The following is a 17500-nucleotide window of genomic DNA, read 5'->3' as shown; positions in this document are numbered from 1 at the left end:
CAGGAAAGGCCTGCCTGGCATAGAAGAGAGGCAAAAGAAGAAAAAAGAAATCCACTTCTTACAGTAACACCAGATGCCCAAGGAAGAAGAACAAAAGGGCCAAGAAAGTTACAAGAACTATAAGCAGGGCAAACTTAACCAATCCCATGTGTACAGTAGGTCACCATCTGGAGATCTGTATTAATCTGGTAACCTCACTATTCTGGCTTCTTGGACACTGCACAGCAGCACTAGCAGAAGTTATTTTTGGAAATAAGGTGGGGGAGGGAAGATGGTTAGGAAAGCTACAAGATATCCAAGAAGAAAAACACATGAGAACATTAAGCAGAACACACTAGCAAGAAATACCTTCCCCCCCCCGCCATGTTCAGCATTTACTAGTGCAAGATATCTATTAGCACGAATTTATAAGCTTCAAGAGCAGATCTATCCTCTGGAAGTGACAAAAAAGAATGTCAGGATCCTCCTTTCAGTGGGTACTTTACTAAATGGTGCAGGGGGGAGCGGAGGGAGGCTGTATCAGTACTGCTAAGCCCACTGGGAGGAGCACATGTTGCTAAGTTCATCCATGTGACACATCAGTGCAGAAGTACATATGAAAGTCTAGAATAAAAAGTGAGAAGTGTGTATGTTTCATGACCTTCAAACATTTCCTCTGGTGCCCTCACACTCAATGAGCAGAGCAAAACAGTACCTGAATTCTCACAAACACCACTACTAGATCTTAAGTAAAATGCAAACAACCTAAATGAATCCAACATTTTCAGAGAAGCCAAAAAACCTGTATACACTATAGTATACCTATTAAAATACCCAGAAGTTCTAATTCTGTAGGAGTGTACATGTCTTTCAGAAGTAATACAACATATGTGCATGCATTTACACTTACATCTGATTTTTAGCCGCTTGTCTCTGAGCTTTCCGTTCTTTCCTTTTTTGATCTGGTGGCTTAGCAAAAACAATTTCAATGTTTTCTCCCTCTAAATCTTTGCCATTCATTTCTTCCATTGCCTGAAGGAATTAACCAGACTTTAAATATACTTCTAAGCATATCTGAAGTTATTAATTTTATTCTATCTTTTAGAGCATGCATTTTAAAATTTGTTATCCAGAGCTAAAATAACAATATAAAGCTAAAAAATTTTTTTAAATAATCAGACAGCATAGTATCATGGGTTCCAGAGTTATGCATTTCCTCTTAACTTGGCTCTCAAACCCAGGACTGCATGTATCAGTTTAGAAATCTTCCACTCAAAACTGTAAACAGGCTTCAATCTTTGCAAGCTGTTTCAATTAATGAAGTGACGGAACTGTCTTCTGAAAGTACAGATTTTGCAATAAGGGAATAAACTTCTAATGTCGGCACACATGCAAACACTACTAAAGCTAGATATCAGTGTATGTTTTTATTCCTTTATTTTACTTGTAATAAATGTCACTTTCTTTTTAAACCATAAGCCAAAAATTAGAATTTAACAGTCTCATTCTGACCACAAAAAAACCCCAAAACAAACCACCAACAAAAAAAACCCCAACAAAACACCCACCAACACACAGACACACATACAATTCCCATGGGTCACAGTAATTGTTACAAGTTAAATTCAAGCAGGGGAATCCTAAAGATTCTACCACTTTTAGGGACTCTACATAGCTAAGCCTTGATGGGATACATATCCTATGAAAAGGCTCTTTTCATCATCATCCTAAGCATCTGCTTTAAGGCATCTGGATGAGTAAGAAAAACTGAATCCCCTTGTATCCTGCATCCTCCCACAGAACATAAAAAATAGATACACTATAGGCAGGAGAGGAATTACACTTTCCCTTCCTAACAACAGATGACAGGAGAAAAAACACCAAGACCAGGCTAGCAAAACCCAGGAATGACAATTACTCAAACTGTCCAGCACCTCTCATCAAAAAGAAAAGGTGCTTATTCAATACCATAAAAAGCAAGTCATCCTGCTCCTGGAAAATAAAAAGATTACCTACGTTTTTATCACCTGCCCTAGAGAAACTGCTTTAGATTCTACCAATAATTTGGCGAGAAGAGTCATTCAACTTCTGGCACTTCAAATTCAAATGATAACACATACGATTATCTTAGATACTCATCAGCAGAATTATTTAGGAAAGGTGCATCTAAGATCCACTTTTCAAGTTAGCAACTGCATCTTTCTAGGAGACACCCAGAGAGGACAAAGTTATCAGTGACAGTGTGTTACCATTTCTCCAGACAAAGCTTTTTCTCAAGTTAAAAGAAGTATACAGCTTCTAAATGTTACATTTAGTCACTACTTACACACTCACACATAGTTAGTCCTCTTCACTCACCTTTACAGCACCATCCCGTTCATCAAAATGAATGAAAGCATAGTCTTTTAGCTTCTTCACTCGCTCTAGCTTTCCAAATTGACTGAAGGCCTTTTCTAGTATCTCCTCTGTTACAGTATTGGCAAGATTGCGTACAAACAAAACTTTTACCTGAGGGAAAAGAAAAAAGAAGAAAAAAAAGAAAGAAAAAGTACTTAGAAATATGATCTAATTCCAAAATACAAAATAAAGTTTTGCAAGTCATTACTACTGGCAGTACTGAAAACATAATTACATTTTATGTACAGCATTTTATACACATATACATGAATACATATATTTATATATTCATACACCATGAGTTAGCTCCAAAATTCCCTGACAGAAATATTAAACCCGTTTTCAAACATGATTACATAAGTATTAGTATCCTGAAAGTCAACCCAGTTTGTGTTAATGTTTAAAAGAATCCTAGCAGCAGTAATTTTCAACTCAGAACACTTTCAAACTTGAAAGAAAGCAACCACGATTGGTTACACACAAAATAATTAACTTATCAAAACATTTAATTGTTTAGACAGGTTTTTGCTCAGGTATTTGCAGAACAGTCATCACTATAATATCTAGGTCAGAGGTGACAGGCCTGCAGCTCTCAAGCTGCTTAACTCGTGGTTCCCATGCTGCAGCTGCACCAAATACCTAGCATCAGGACTGTGCTTGCCTGAGGAACAGTCAGTGACCTGAATCCACAGCTAGAAGAGAGAACACAGACAGAAGGGGATACTAAGGCTGACACTGCCACATCACCCTTGGACTTCCTCACAAGTCAAACTGTGTCCTTCCCTTAAGGAACAGTCACCTCCAAATAACTCTGAAAGTCCACTCCCTCCCCCAGCTCTCTAACGCATGCAATACGACCCTTAAGCTACACAAAGACTGCTATGCAGCTTATAAGATCAGAGAGGTTGGTTACCTTTTAACTATTGAGATATGCCCTGTTAACTGCCTGATAGTGACTAAATCATCAATACAAAGTTTCATCAACCACTGACTGCTTACGATAAAAGAAAATACAGAGCAGTCTGACAAAGGCTTGAAGACTAGCCTAGACTCGTATTTAATATAGCAGACAATGTACACTGGACACCGGGAATCACGTATGTTAGTGACCCGTTAGTATTCAAAGACTTAACCAACACTGAGGTTGCACTAAATGACTGTACATTAGCATGTTTGCATGATGTCATCCATGAGTTCCCACAATTTGCAAGCCTCTCTGACTTGTTGCGGAGAGTCCCTTCCATACACTACCACCATGCCCTGACAGTCTAGTCACCTCCTACTGCTAAAGAATGCTCACAGTCTTACCTTCCTACAACGCAGCTGCACATCAGCTGCAAAGACCTGCAATTTCTGTTCACATCCCCTCTGCTACTAGTAGTCTCAAACTAGCTGATGACAAAACATAAGTGAACGTTGTACACGGCAGCACTGACTTCCTGCTCCTAACTCTGAAGGTCAACACAAATAACACAGGTGTGAAGGAACTAAAGAAAGCATGCTTCGACTTTTGAAGCAGAGCTATAATCTCTACTCTTACCACATACAGGAATTCAATAAACCCAGACACCCTTTTTATAAGAATTACTATGTAATTAAGTTACAAATAAACAGGACAGACTTCCATAAACCTTTGTCTCGTTCACTGGCTGAACTAGGATGGGATGCAGAGTTTGGAAGAAGAGATACTACAGATCATAAATCTGACCCAGTGTATCAACTCTCGTCTTTGGCAATAGTTATTCTTGCTGATTCTCAGGAGATGATGAGTGTCAGCCAGCTCCACGAGGAAGGCTGCTTCCTATCCTGTGTTAAGTTTCTCCTACATGCCTTGATACTAAGAGCAACCTTTGCTTCTTGTAACCCATATGTAATAACCATTTTTAGTAAACTGTCCCAATTGCTACCTTAACCTTATTTCATGAAAATGAACTACAGGAAGTTTTATGATGTAATCAATGGTTTTAAAAACCAGTAACTTTCAAACAAGTGTTCCTTATTCTTGTATTCCAGGAAAGGATGAAAACTAGAATCTCATGAGGAACCCTACGTGGCCTTCACTGATAAATCCACAATGACTGACACAGTGTCAGACATGATTAAAAACCTCAAAAATCATCACTTTTCTGTTACAAGATGCACTGACTAACACAGCATTTTTTAAAGAAGTAAAAAGCAACCAATTTAAATGTTTTCCAGTGTAGACAAATCCATTAATCTCTAACAGCTGAATTTTTTTAACATCTTTGGTCACGTTACAGGTTAAAAGCGTAGCTGAACCAGTCAAAGATGTCAAAGCTAGGAGGCAGGTTAAAGCATAGGTTGAGAGAAGATGAACGCATTTTTACTTCATTTAAGCTACCTAAAGGGGGGTGGGGTGGGGAAGGAAGTTCTCTTCATTAAGGCTTAGATTGTAACACCAAGCATCCATAAATACACACCTAACAAGCAACATACCCACAGCAGCATTTTGTCATAAAGGCAGAACCCACTTTTAAAACTGCTTAAGATCAGACTACCCCCAAACCTTCTGGGATCTGCTCCTTTTCCTCCTCTTATCTACAGCACAAATACTTCAGACTTCATTACCACATTCTCCAAGGGTTACTAGCCCTGTCTCCTGTCCTATAATCTACCAGGAAGCCACAAGCATAAGACTTTATTCAGCTGCTTAACCTGCCACTCCAGAATGTCCTCTGTAGCCTCAACCATGCTACCGAAGTCAAGTGAAACATTAAGAAATTTATCTGCACTACAGATGTAAGAGGCATCAAAATAACACTTAGCAGAAATTAAGCTATCAACACAGCTACGGGAAGTTGGAAAAAACTTCACTTTGGACCAGAAATCAATTCCTTAACCAACTATACTCTGATCTGCCAGTACAAGCACTAATCTCCTGTAGCACATATGTCTAGCTTCAGAATCTAGCTTTCTACCTCATCATACTCAAGGTACTTCATATTTAAGATAGCAGCCCATTTAAATTTTAAGTATGCATCCACACAATAATCTCCACAACATTTAAGCAAAGGAGAAAGGGAAAAAGGCTTAAGTAAACATTTCAGAAATTTATATTAGTAGATGTCCATATATTGATGAAATGACATGCTGCTTCTGTGAGGTATTTAGAGAAAAGCTGTTCACCTTCTGGCTACAAAGGTGAATTTGCTTTCCCCATATTTTGCTCTTAAAGATTTGCTTTTCTAGCAGTCTTGACAAGAAAACTGCCGATCAGATGACTATTCTGATAAAAGCAACCTGCTTCTCCTACTCACAGTGTTTCCTCCAAAGCCTTCTACCACAGAAATGTTTAAGGGTCAATGACAAGGGTCAAAAACTCCTGACTGACAGTACTCAGAAGCAATGACAGCCAACCTGCCGTTCACATCTGGGAGATTATTGACTACAGAGCAGCTCAGCTGCTCTTTTTCTTAGGAGAAAGACAGCAATAAACAACAGAAAGTAAACCTAACACTTCCAGAAGTGCCAGATGTGGTCAGAGTTTCTCCAGATGTACAGTAAGTGGGCAAGAAAGACTAGAGTACAGACTTTCCTTGTTGCAAGAATAAACTAACGGACACAGCCAGTGAGAAAGGTCAGACACCAATGCTTGTCTCAACTTCTGCCTTCAAACACAAGCTAGACGTTATCTACTTTTTCAGTATTCTCATTCACATAGTCTCACTTTTCCATACTTCTTCAAGCCAAGCTCCATGCCCTACCTTTGGCATAGGGCACTAGAAGAATACAAGTTGATTTTTGGCACATTTTGCATGTTTATATTTCTTCCCTTTTCATGTCCCATTTCAAATACAAAACAATACAATGTGCATTAACACATTCAAAAAACTGTATGTTAAATGGGGGAAACCACTACTAAGCTTTAATTTCTTTAGCCTTTCACCCCCCACATCTGTAAACTTACTTAAGAAAGGTAACTGATTATGTCCCCTATCATTTCCCGCTCATCTATTCAGTCAGCAGAAGTTCCTGCTCATTTATTTTAACAGTTTGCTGGATTTGAGCCAAGAAGCTGAACAGATAGATAGGCCGCCATATTTAGGAAGTGCCACCTTCAACAAATTTTACCTGCAAGACTCTTCCCCGCTGCTGACAGTCTATGATGCCAGCCAAGAACACTAAAGTCTGCAGACAGGCTAGTCCAAAAGCTTCTGTAATACCTGTATTACAAAAGCAGCTTTTTCCCTAAAATGAGCCCCCACCCCAACCCTTTTCCCTTATGGCTCACCAAAGAGGAGATCCCAGCCAAGCTATCTTACTAGGTCCACCAAAGTAGGACTCCAGCAAGTGACGTGTCTCAGATGACAGTAAAAGCACAGACAAAAAGCAAGCAAAGAGAAAGAGATAAGGATATGGGCTAGCTAGGAGTTTCCATTAAATAACTCAGCTACACAACATTACTGAAAAAGGACAGGCTTGGGCATTATCTGATGGAAAAAAAATTCAGGTAATTAATTTCTGGCAAAATGTCACACACATATATAAAACAACTGCTATAGCGTACTTCAAAATGTTAATAGTCCAGACAACTTCAGTTTCACTGAAATATTTGAAATCCAAAATATTACTAGTCTTAGTATTTTAAGGAATTAATCTCCCCCCAAATTAAAAATAAAGATGCAGAGTTCCAAATACAAAGTAATTGCTTAACTTCTCAGAAGTAACTGCTAAACGCAACTTTGAAAATACGTTTGTGCGTCTCAATGTGTTCCAATTCTGAAGTGATAAATGACTTTCCAGGGTTAAAAAGAAGTAAGGCTTGTTCTGTGATCGTATCTAGACTTCTGTCCCTCCAAATATTAAGCTACAAACCATTTTAACTTTTGGAGTTGCAACCACACTTCCAGACGAGAAATTAAGTACATCACCCTATGTTGCCAAACATAATTCTTGCCAAAATTATGTTTAACATTCAGCCTTGGGAGCACAAAATAACATCAGTCAATAGAGTGCTTAAATTCATATCAATTCTAGAGTGTATTCATATTTTTATCATCTCACCTACAACATCTCTGTCAAGACGATGCTCTGAAAGATGCTATTTAAACTTAGGCTAATGTTAGGAAGTACATACTTTGGAACTTAAAAGGCACTTTAAATGTATTATGGTTCCCTTATAGCTTTATTACCTTTGCCATGACTTCAGGATCTGGGTCTTCTATAGGGTCAGCCCATTCAACCGTAACAACATTTCCCCAGACTTTCACTTTGCCGCTCATTAACCTACGTCTGGCCTGAGCAGCAGTTTTGTGATCTTCATATTCAAGGAAACAGAAACCCCGGTTCTTTTTCTTGTCATCAGGCTGATGATATAATATGACATCTGTAAGACCCTCTGAAATTAAGCAAAATATTTATTTGTTATGGCTTCAATCCATGAATTTGTATTATGAAGTAGGAATTATCTTTCTGGTAAGTATGCACCTAACAAGTAGTTCCAAAAAAACATGAACACACTAGACGTTTGAGACTATGTACATAATAAAATTTCCCTACCTTCAAGACGGACATTTTCAAAGAGAGACACTAGACTATCCCAACTCAGGTTCCATTTTTATTAAATGAAGAAAGCTTAGTAGCTATGGAAGAGTACCTTTCCTCTAACTGAACGGAGAAGAGATAAGGGCAGCCAAAAGTTGTGCTTTGCCAGTTCTGCTCTCAAACCCTTAAGTCACACCACTTATCAACATGTTTTTTCCATGGATGTCTAAACAAGAGATCAAACTTGCATGATCTTAAGATATCTAAAAAGTTTCAGCATTACTCCAAGGAACCTGAAGTATATCACTGAGTAACAGAGAAAGCCATCAAATGTTACCTTTGCCAGTTTATATGCCATTAACAAAAAGAGATCCTTATCAAATCATTAAGAATTCTGAAGCACAGAACTAGTTACATTCTCCAACCTGCTTCAGTTTTGCCTTGAAACGCTTTAAAACATTCATTAGTATTGAAATAACTAAACCACCTATTTCTTCAAATGGCTTTTTTTAACCATTACACACTTAATTCTCTAGGTAAAACTTGGAACCGCACACCTAGTCTAATTACAAATATTTCAGCCCTCAGCACAACAACAGTTTAAAAAAACCCCCAAAAACCTAGAAGTTGGGACAAATGCTGAGTGGTCTTTGTTTGGATTAATCATCATTCAACCATAAGCCAAGAGTTCATCACTCATCATGTTTGACATCTATCCAGCTCTACAAAACAGTTATTGACTCACCTGTTACTTTGCTAAATTCTTCAACAATTTGCTCCTTGGTTTTACTCTTAGGAATAGAACCAACAAAAAGCCTATTATTGGCAACAGAGATGCATACACCAATGTGTTTTCCAGAACGAATTTCATGGTTGTTGTACTGAAAGAAAAACAATTGGACAATCATCAGTTACAGGTAATTTTCACTCCCCTCCAACAGCATACCAAATATTTTACTTTTGCAAACACAGCATTTAGTAATATATTAAATTATTCAGAGCTTAACACATTCTTATGATGCATATTCAACTGTTCTGAAGTATACCCATGTTCTCTAAGATATCTCCACAATTTCAGCCAACCATTATTCTTCCCTTCTTGTTCAAGCCTCTTTCTTAATACATGTTTCTTTAGAGACTTCTTCATTTAGAACCATGAAAGGAAAATCTTATGTCCAAGTCATCAAGGTCGAGGCTTCTCCCTTCACAACAGTGCAGAAAAAAATGCAAGTTCCTCTATATATTTTATCCATGAATTCTTGAATTGTGTATAATACAAGACAGGAGTTACAGTTAAAGTCAGATTCCCTTCTAAAGTTCCATAGTTGACAAAAGAAAGAGAGCCGTGATCAGGTCTTCTCCACAACATGTGCAAGAGCAATCGGCAAATACTTTCCAAAGCACATAGGTTACACATGTAAAGATAGTAAACAGCAAGAACAACCTTCTACTGACTTGAAATCCTAAGACTTCTGTTCCAATGCTTCTACCATAACAGATTGTTTAGAAGACACCCTGAACAAGTCAGCAGTTTAAGGGGGGGAGAGGGGGAAGAATTACTGTAGACATCTCGTGACAAAAAATGCCTTTCATTGAGATGCAGACACAGACATGCATGATCCAAATAAGCAGCAGGGAGGTCAACTGGTGGTACATCAACCCGTTTCCAACTGGAAGCCCTGCAACAGACAGTTCTTTAGCTAGGAAAATGTGTTTTGTGGTCAAGATCTTATTGACAAGTAGCAGGATAGCTTTTTAAAATTTAATCTAGCTATTTATTCTATGAGTTATTTTGTGTTGGGTGGTAAACCTTCCTGCATAAGCAAGTTCTCCCATGCCCCTTCTTGCTTTGTACACTAAAATCAGGGTGACAATGTTTTTTTATTTATATTTGTCTCATGCAAACAAAAACTACATCACTGCAAATTTTCAGAGCTAGACAACTGCTCCAAAAGTGAGCTAGAAGGAGAACTGTACATGTGAAAAGGATCTGGAATGGCATCTTCCCAACTAATTATGTCTCAAAACATAATAGGATACAGTAAAAGATTTTTATCTCTGTATCTGTTGCCCATGTGGCAGAGGAATAGTTGATTTTAAAGTTGGAAACGGCTGCAGAGGAAGACGTGTATATATATTATTATGATCACTAATAAACAGACATACACATTAATGAAGAGAGATTACAGTAGCTCAAAAAAAATACTTCAAAGAAACACCTTTAAAAAAAGCTGACACTTTATTAGTCCAGAAACAAGACACAAGCTGATTCTTCATTAACTGAAGTGTACATTGGGAAACTTTCTTTACATTAGGAAGCATTTCATTACCAGGAGGGTGGTCAAACACTGGAACAGGCTTCCTAAAGAGGCGGTCAATGCCCCATGCTTGTCAGTGTTTAAAAGAAGCATTTGGACAATGCCCTTAATAATAATGCTTTAACTTTTAATCAGCCCTGAAGTGGTCAGGCAGTTGGACTAGATGACCACTGCAGGTCCCTTCCAACTGAAATAGTCTATTCTATGAGCACAATAGAAGATATTATCTGACTGTTCCTGTTAAAGTCTAAGACCAAAGTTTGGCTACATATTTAATCCAAAAAGAGCCTCTCATACAACTCATGGCAACAAAGTAATAACTTAAAAAAAAAAATTAAAATATTCTACTATATTGCAATTCCACATTGACAGTAGTTTCTAGTAGTTTTTTCATACTACAATACATTAACTACTACTTTTAATTGTATGTTTCTCTTAACACAGAGAAAACAGTCTTGAATTAGGTGCTCTTGAATATAAAGTCAGTGTTTTTAGGTAATTAGTTTGCATATCGTCTGTAAACTTAGACAAGACATGAACAGGCACAAATCATGATCTGGGTAAAGTGCCAAAAAAAGTCAGGCTACCAAAATAGCTATGTCAGCACACTGCTTCCCCCTCCTGTCCTGAATCAATGCCTGAAGTTAGTAAGAGATATTACTACCCTCCAGACACTAAAATACATAGATTTTTTTTTTTTTTTTGCTAAATTCTGTAAGAACCTACTCACAAACAGGTCAAAGTATGCATAAGGTCTGTCTTGTCATTTTATCCACTTAAACCTTCACCAGCAACTTTAGTTTATTTCCAGCAGCAAATGGCAAGTTGTACTGCTATGCATAGCTGGCAAACTGCTTAAGGGGCATATTTGCATAACTCACCTGTACCTGCACTTTGATCAAGCTTACACTTGCTCTAGTCAAAAATACACTGTATGCTACTATATTTTTCAGTATGTTTTCCTACAAGCTTCACGTCACAAGTATTTACCCTGTACATGTCTATAATAACCTTAATCACTCAATTTTTTAAAAAACTTAAATCTAACCACCACATATGAAATAGGAGGGAGAATTGAACATATGTACAAAAGAACACAACTGGACTTATAATTCTTAACTCAACCAGTATAAAACAGAAGGTAAACACAAACACGTTAACAGGGAATAAAATGCCTGGGGTTGGGGGAAGAAAAAAAAAAAAAAAAAAAAAATATCAGACTTCTGACAGTCAGTGCTTGTGTGAACATCTGAGATGCCATTTTTACTTAAGCAGCAAGGGTTAACCACACTGGATTAAGTACTGGACATAAAATTAAGTACTGTTCATATCTGTAAGTCTTCTCAGTATCAGGGCATAGCATCACTCCATTTTTGTCTCAAGCACAGTCCCAAAGGTATTTCAAACACAATCTAGGGAATTCTCCCCTTTTTAAAGTGGCCTAAAAATGCATATGCATAAACAAAATCAAGGCTTCAACCTTTTAAATTGCAAGATTTCTTCTGGTTAACGAATAGGGTAAGTCAACATTAAGTTTATCCAAAAATTTTAGTTCAGTTTTACATTAAGTTGTTATAAAGACTGTGGACAATACAACAGCCATGCAAATATGAATTGTATGCAAAATACGTTACACCAACTGCAAGAGCCTGAAGACAGGTCAGTTTACCCTCTGCTGCAGTTTGGGTATTGACAAAACCTCATAGCTGTCTCTTATTACTCAGAAGCCCACTGGCAATGAAGAGATTTTTATTCTCATTCTTGCTATACCTCACCGAGTCCTGAATGGAAAAAAAAAAAGCCTCTGGGAAGAAGATGGGAAATGATAAAAGAATCCCTATCCCAGGGAGTCCAGAAAGCTGGGATGTAAGTTGTATACACATCAGGAGATTATAGGTAGTATCAAAAAGAACACCACCTGCTAAAATAGTAGGATATTAAAATGGCTAGGACCAAGGGTTCAGCATTTCTAAAAGGTCTGTCAGCAGCCTCTCCCATGCATGTGTAACTAAAACAAGTGATAGACCCATGATTTTCAACTGAGCCCTACAGCCATATTTTGCCAGTACCCCTGCAAATCACTTCTAGACAACTTGGGAAATTTATAATACACCAAACCAGCCAGCCAACTATGGTTGGAACCATTCAAAAGCTGTAAAATGCCACAGGATCCAATTTAAAACCAGCCCTGCCCTCAAAGAAGTTAGCATGAAGGCTGAAAAACTACCCCATCAATCACAACACTTTTCAACTATTACACTCAGTGGCTATTTAACCGAAAAACAGAACTCAACGCTTTTTTTCCCCTGCATATCAAAGATCAGATATAAAGGGATACCAAGTACCTCCTTCCCTTGTATCATTTAGTGGAAGACTGAGGCTAGGATCTGATGTTACTTTTACAGAATCACAACCTGAATGACTTTTCAGAGCGTGCTGCCTTTAAGCAAAATACAGCTAAGTGAAGAAAAATTCCCTTTCCAAAAAAATTTGTTTACTAGGTGCCTCTGAGAACATATCTGATTTGATTCACTCTTTTGCTATGCCATGTGCATTACTCTTAAGAGTTCACACACAATATAAATAGCTAGGTTGACAATGAAAGCACAAAGAGGTATATGCAGTTATCCTCAGTTTATTTGGATTGCGCACAGGAACACCAACCGTTCTTATTTAAAAAGCTAAACAGCATATCCAGATATTTTTATACTTTCATTTTTGTAGACATTTCTGTACTTTTTCAAAACCCATTCCCATCTTCAGCTTGTCTCCACCAACTGACTTACATTATTCATACATCAATAGGGTACCTTAATGGTTTAAGACGTACCTTATTACAAAACAGACATTTTAACCCTATTGTATTAATACAGTATCAGTACACCTCAGAATGAGTATGGTTAGCACTCTTGAGGGTCATACTGCACACTGATCTTGGCCATATCAGTGCAGCAGTAACTAGCTCAAAAAATTCAAATTCAACTTAACTAGAAAAACAAAGAGGCAGTGCGAGGATCAGGGCCATGTTTCTTTTCCCCTCTTTTTTTAGTGATGGACACTGCATGCATAACACCTGGAAAGCTTAAGAGTGGCCTATTCCTTATATGAAACTATTTCACACCTCAGTGTAAAACAGAGGAAATGTTTTTTCATCTGGCAGAATTTATGACTTTTCCCGGTCAGCTGCAGCAGAGAGAACGGACCCTAACACTGAAGGGCGAGCACTTCCCATCTGAAGTATCTTACGAAATTCCGTGACTTCGGAGGCGTTTTTCCAGCACGGCGCCCCCTGCCGGTGCACAGGCACACCAGGGACGGCAGGGAACCCGACCGCCGCTTCCCCGCTACCACAGCAACCCGCGCGCCGCCTCGCCCCGCAGCTCGCCCGGGCGCAGACACCTCAGAAGCCGCTGCCGCGAATACAACTTCTGTTAATAATAAAGGCGCATCTAACCGGACAAAACAGCAGTCCGCTGGCTTTTTTTTTCCCCTCTCCCTAATACAGCCAGTAAAAAATTTATACACAATGTGGAAATATTTAAAAACATCCAGTGGACATTTATCTAGACATGGATCTAACAGTCACAGTTTCATCTTTAGCTTTTAGGCATTAGGATCAGGACAACTCCTTATAAGCCAGAGAGTGTTCTTAAAAGAAAAAAAAAATCCAAGTAAGAAATCTTACCAGTTTAACAGCTTCCTGAGCTGCCTCTTTAGTACAAAAAGTGACAAAAGCATATCCTCTGTTTAGACCAGTTAGTGGATCCATCATTAAGCGGAGATCCCATATAGGGCCAGCTTTCTCAAATAATGGAACAAGTTCGTCTTCAAACAAGTCTCTTGGAATCTTGCCCACAAATATCTACAACAGACATACAGAGTGCTGTTTATAAAAAAATACTCCCAATGAATAAGAACACATCTACATAAACATCTCCTCCTTACCTCTGTACCAACGGAAGGTTGTTGTCCTGAATATACAGACTCTGGAGGAGGTCCACCATACTTTCTCTGTCCAGTAGTCACGTCAAGAGTGTAGCCGGTTCTCTCCAAGAGTGCCTTCAAGTAAGAAACTTAAAATTTTAAAATCATATACAAGTTGAGCTAGTTTAGATGCACTTCATTCACAAACAGACATGCTTATAACTCCTCTTAAACTGTACTGCTTTGAAACTCCCAGAGGCGAACAAGCCTACTGCTAAGTACTTCAACAAGAAGCTTGCAAAACAATTATTAAAACTATCAGGTAAAGACACACTGCTAGAAAATCAGAGATTCACATAGAATTCCTTCATTTTCATACAAAAAAGAAGACCAAGTAATGGAATAGCGAGCTTCCCTTTAATTAGAAAGATCTTAGTCTGAGCCACTGCTTGTTTTGGCATGTCCAATCCTGCACACATTTATGCACAGGAGTTCCCTTCACTTAATGAGATTACTCATAAGTGTGAAGTTAAAGAACACATGTTTAAGTGCTTACACCCCTGGAATACTGTACTGACTGCTTCAGGTATCCCACCACTAAAGTGGCAGTACTACTTCCTTCCTCCTATCCTTCCCCCCAATTCCTTGTGGGCACATAGAGCACACCAGCACAACCGATCCTCACTAGAATCACTGCATAGTTACAGATATACTACCAATTCAAAATGTTAGGTGAAATTCAGTATGCAAATATATGAGAAACTCCTCTGAAATCAGTCCTCCTTAATTTTGTACAAAGACAAATCAACTCTACACACAAAGCAACTGCATATTAAACAAGCCTAATTATAATCAAGAGTTAGTAATTTCACAACTGGAAAACTGCAAAGTTATTTTAAATGCTATAGCCATCAGCAGTAAAAGCTATGCTACTTTAAGCTAGTTAACTAAGTCCTCATATTGTTCTTGTTTTATGTGGTAGTGACAAAAACTGTATCAGTTTTTTTGAATTTGTAATTAATGGCATCCCAGCCTCAAAGCCAGGAGAAAAAAGATTTTCTAGTTTCACAAGCTACACAGTTATTTGTAATATACAACGCATTAATTTTGCACTTTACACATGAAAAGTTAAAGATGAAAGATTCTCTCGCTTTTTAAGACATTGACTAAGCATGCTTAGGTGGTTTTCCTTTCCTTAAGCTTTGATAAAGTTGCTCATCACAGAATTTCAAAATAAATCATAGTATGCCTTACTCTTCACACAGGAGTCTCCTGCTAGCAGAGGACTCAGTCCAAGAAATAATATGTCCATTACTAAGGCAGTTTGGGCTACAGTTTATGAGAACAGTGATTATGTCATAAGAAGTGGGCTAAATCCTAAATCCATTACAATCTGTCTTTTCAGACACATGTGGTATCTTCTCCTATTAAACCTGAACTGAAGAAGAAACAAAACAAAACAAAGAAGAAACAAAAAACAACCACCAGTAGCTGAAGTTACACATTCTGAACTCAAAAGATCTATGCTGACAAGTTTCGCAAAACTTTTAACTGTGAAATTGTAGAACTGTCTCAACTAGATATAAAACAGTCAAATCTTTTTCAGTTTTATATACATTCAGTTCCAGTAATTAACACTGTATTAAGCTTCCTCTTGAAGAGGATGAAGTGTAAGATAAAAATGCAAGTGACAGCTTTCAAATAATGACAAATAATCTGAAGTAGCGTTTTTAAGAAAAGCACAGCTCCAGAAGAACCAAGGTATGTGTCACAACAGCTTTGAAAAACCACAGATAGACCGCATAACTTTTATCTTTTAGGCACATACCTTAATTTTTGCCTCATCTGGTCCTTTGCTAGAATCTGCCACCTTGGTCCCCTGTTTTTCCCTCTGCCTGTATGTCTTCATGACTCCACATAAAAAGGCACTTTTGTTCTGCAAAAGATATATTGATATTCAGTTCCAAAAACATGACAAGCTATAGAATCTACTTCTACCTTGAACTAATACAGTGCCCATTTTACATATCACATATGGATCGCTGAAGAGGCTTAAGCAAACCTCTTGCCACTCAACTAGCAGTTTATCCTTCAACAATTACATTCTAAATTGCTTAACATTACCTGAACATGTGAGAGATCACTGTCTTTAAACTGCTGAAGCACTGCCAATGCACCTTCTTCATTAAATTCCTTTAAAGCTTCAATAGCTCTTTCATCTAGATCACTATGTGCAACTAGCCCTAGAGAAAAGAAAAAAATTACTAATTATATTTGGGCAGCAATCTTTGTTTAACCACTTTCAACACAGGTAACGCATTTCAGTGACCCCTAAATCAATCACTGATTAACGTAAGTTACTATGCCTAAGAAATCACTTAGTCCTCTTAAAGATAAAATATTTAAGTGTATTTAACCTTTCTTTTCATCAAAAAGTGTCCAAAAAAGTTAAGATTCAGAGTAACAGTTACTTCATTTACGTATTCATTTGACTTTTGTGAAACCCAGGTGTTACACGGGCCAAGTTTACTTTCAATATCCTAAAGCTGAATTCAGAAGGATCTATCAAAACCTGACTTAGCTTGCCTAGCAATGGTAGCTTGGTACATTTTGAGAAGACTATAAAGCCAAATAAACTGCAGCACTAAAAGTGACCACCACAATCCAAAAATCAAGCTTAAAAAATGCTAGCTATTACCATGCCTGAGAGAACCAATACAATAACCTTTGCATCCATAAGCCCAAATACTACATCACAAAGTATCATTTACATGAGAAGATGAATACCAAGGCTTCAGTTACTTACAGTTACCTACAACTACTGTAAAAAAATGCACAAAGACCACATCACCTACTCCTCCTAAAAATCATCTGTTGCCTATTCCAGCTGTTGCTATGGTCACCTGCATACTTTTCCTCCTTCCCACCCCTCAGCCCAAGCGGCCTGGCCCAAGACTTTTCTCTGAAAAATACTACGACAAATTAAAGCACTGAATGGAAAACATCCACAGATTTTGGTAAGACTGCAGTTCCCATACTTTTGGAAACCACAAAAAGTTGCTATTTTAGCCCAAAGACAGCAGAATCCAATAAAATATTCTAAGTGTGGTTTTGCAAGTTTTACATCTTACCTGCAACGTAAATTTCATCTAGTTTTTCAGCAACTTTCTGTGGTAAACCAGCATCAAGCAATGTCTGGAAATGCTCAGAATGGGTAACTGCAGCAGAAGTATCCATGGGCTCTTCAGTACCATTCCCATTAACATGTTCAGTAGCCATGTTTCCGAATATCTGTTCAAATGCAATAAGCATCATAATTAAGCTAAAAATATCTTCAAGTAGCACAATTCAAGTGACAATACATGCAACAGACTGCC

General features: G+C 37.9%; 1 protein-coding gene across 7 annotated transcripts in view; it reads right to left on the bottom strand.

Annotated features, from left to right (window-relative positions):
* The window catches only part of SYNCRIP (synaptotagmin binding, cytoplasmic RNA interacting protein), a 24071-nt gene extending 6669 nt beyond the window's left edge, over nt 1–17402 (bottom strand). For 3 of the 7 annotated variants that reach the window (XM_009585284.1, XM_009585285.1, XM_009585281.1), the window contains exons 1-9: nt 17255–17402; nt 16248–16366; nt 15952–16059; nt 14145–14258; nt 13885–14061; nt 8627–8762; nt 7530–7735; nt 2338–2487; nt 890–1011 (exon numbers count right to left, since the gene is read on the bottom strand). In XM_009585284.1, the coding sequence (XP_009583579.1) occupies nt 890–1011; nt 2338–2487; nt 7530–7735; nt 8627–8762; nt 13885–14061; nt 14145–14258; nt 15952–16059; nt 16248–16366; nt 17255–17402 (1280 nt within the window). Of the gene's footprint in view, nt 1–889; nt 1012–2337; nt 2488–7529; nt 7736–8626; nt 8763–13884; nt 14062–14144; nt 14259–15951; nt 16060–16247; nt 16367–17254 lie in introns of those variants that run through there. The other 4 variants (XM_009585286.1, XM_009585282.1, XM_009585283.1 and 1 more) reach the window with 3 other exon arrangements.
* Nucleotides 17403–17500: the final 98 nt, after the last annotated feature.

The sequence above is a fragment of the Fulmarus glacialis genome, unplaced genomic scaffold (assembly GCF_000690835.1).
Source record: "Fulmarus glacialis isolate BGI_N327 unplaced genomic scaffold, ASM69083v1 scaffold40339, whole genome shotgun sequence".
NCBI classification, from domain to species: Eukaryota; Metazoa; Chordata; class Aves; order Procellariiformes; family Procellariidae; genus Fulmarus; species Fulmarus glacialis.
The sequence above is the reverse complement of the archived record's forward strand: the minus strand, read 5'-3'. Positions and strand labels throughout refer to the sequence as shown.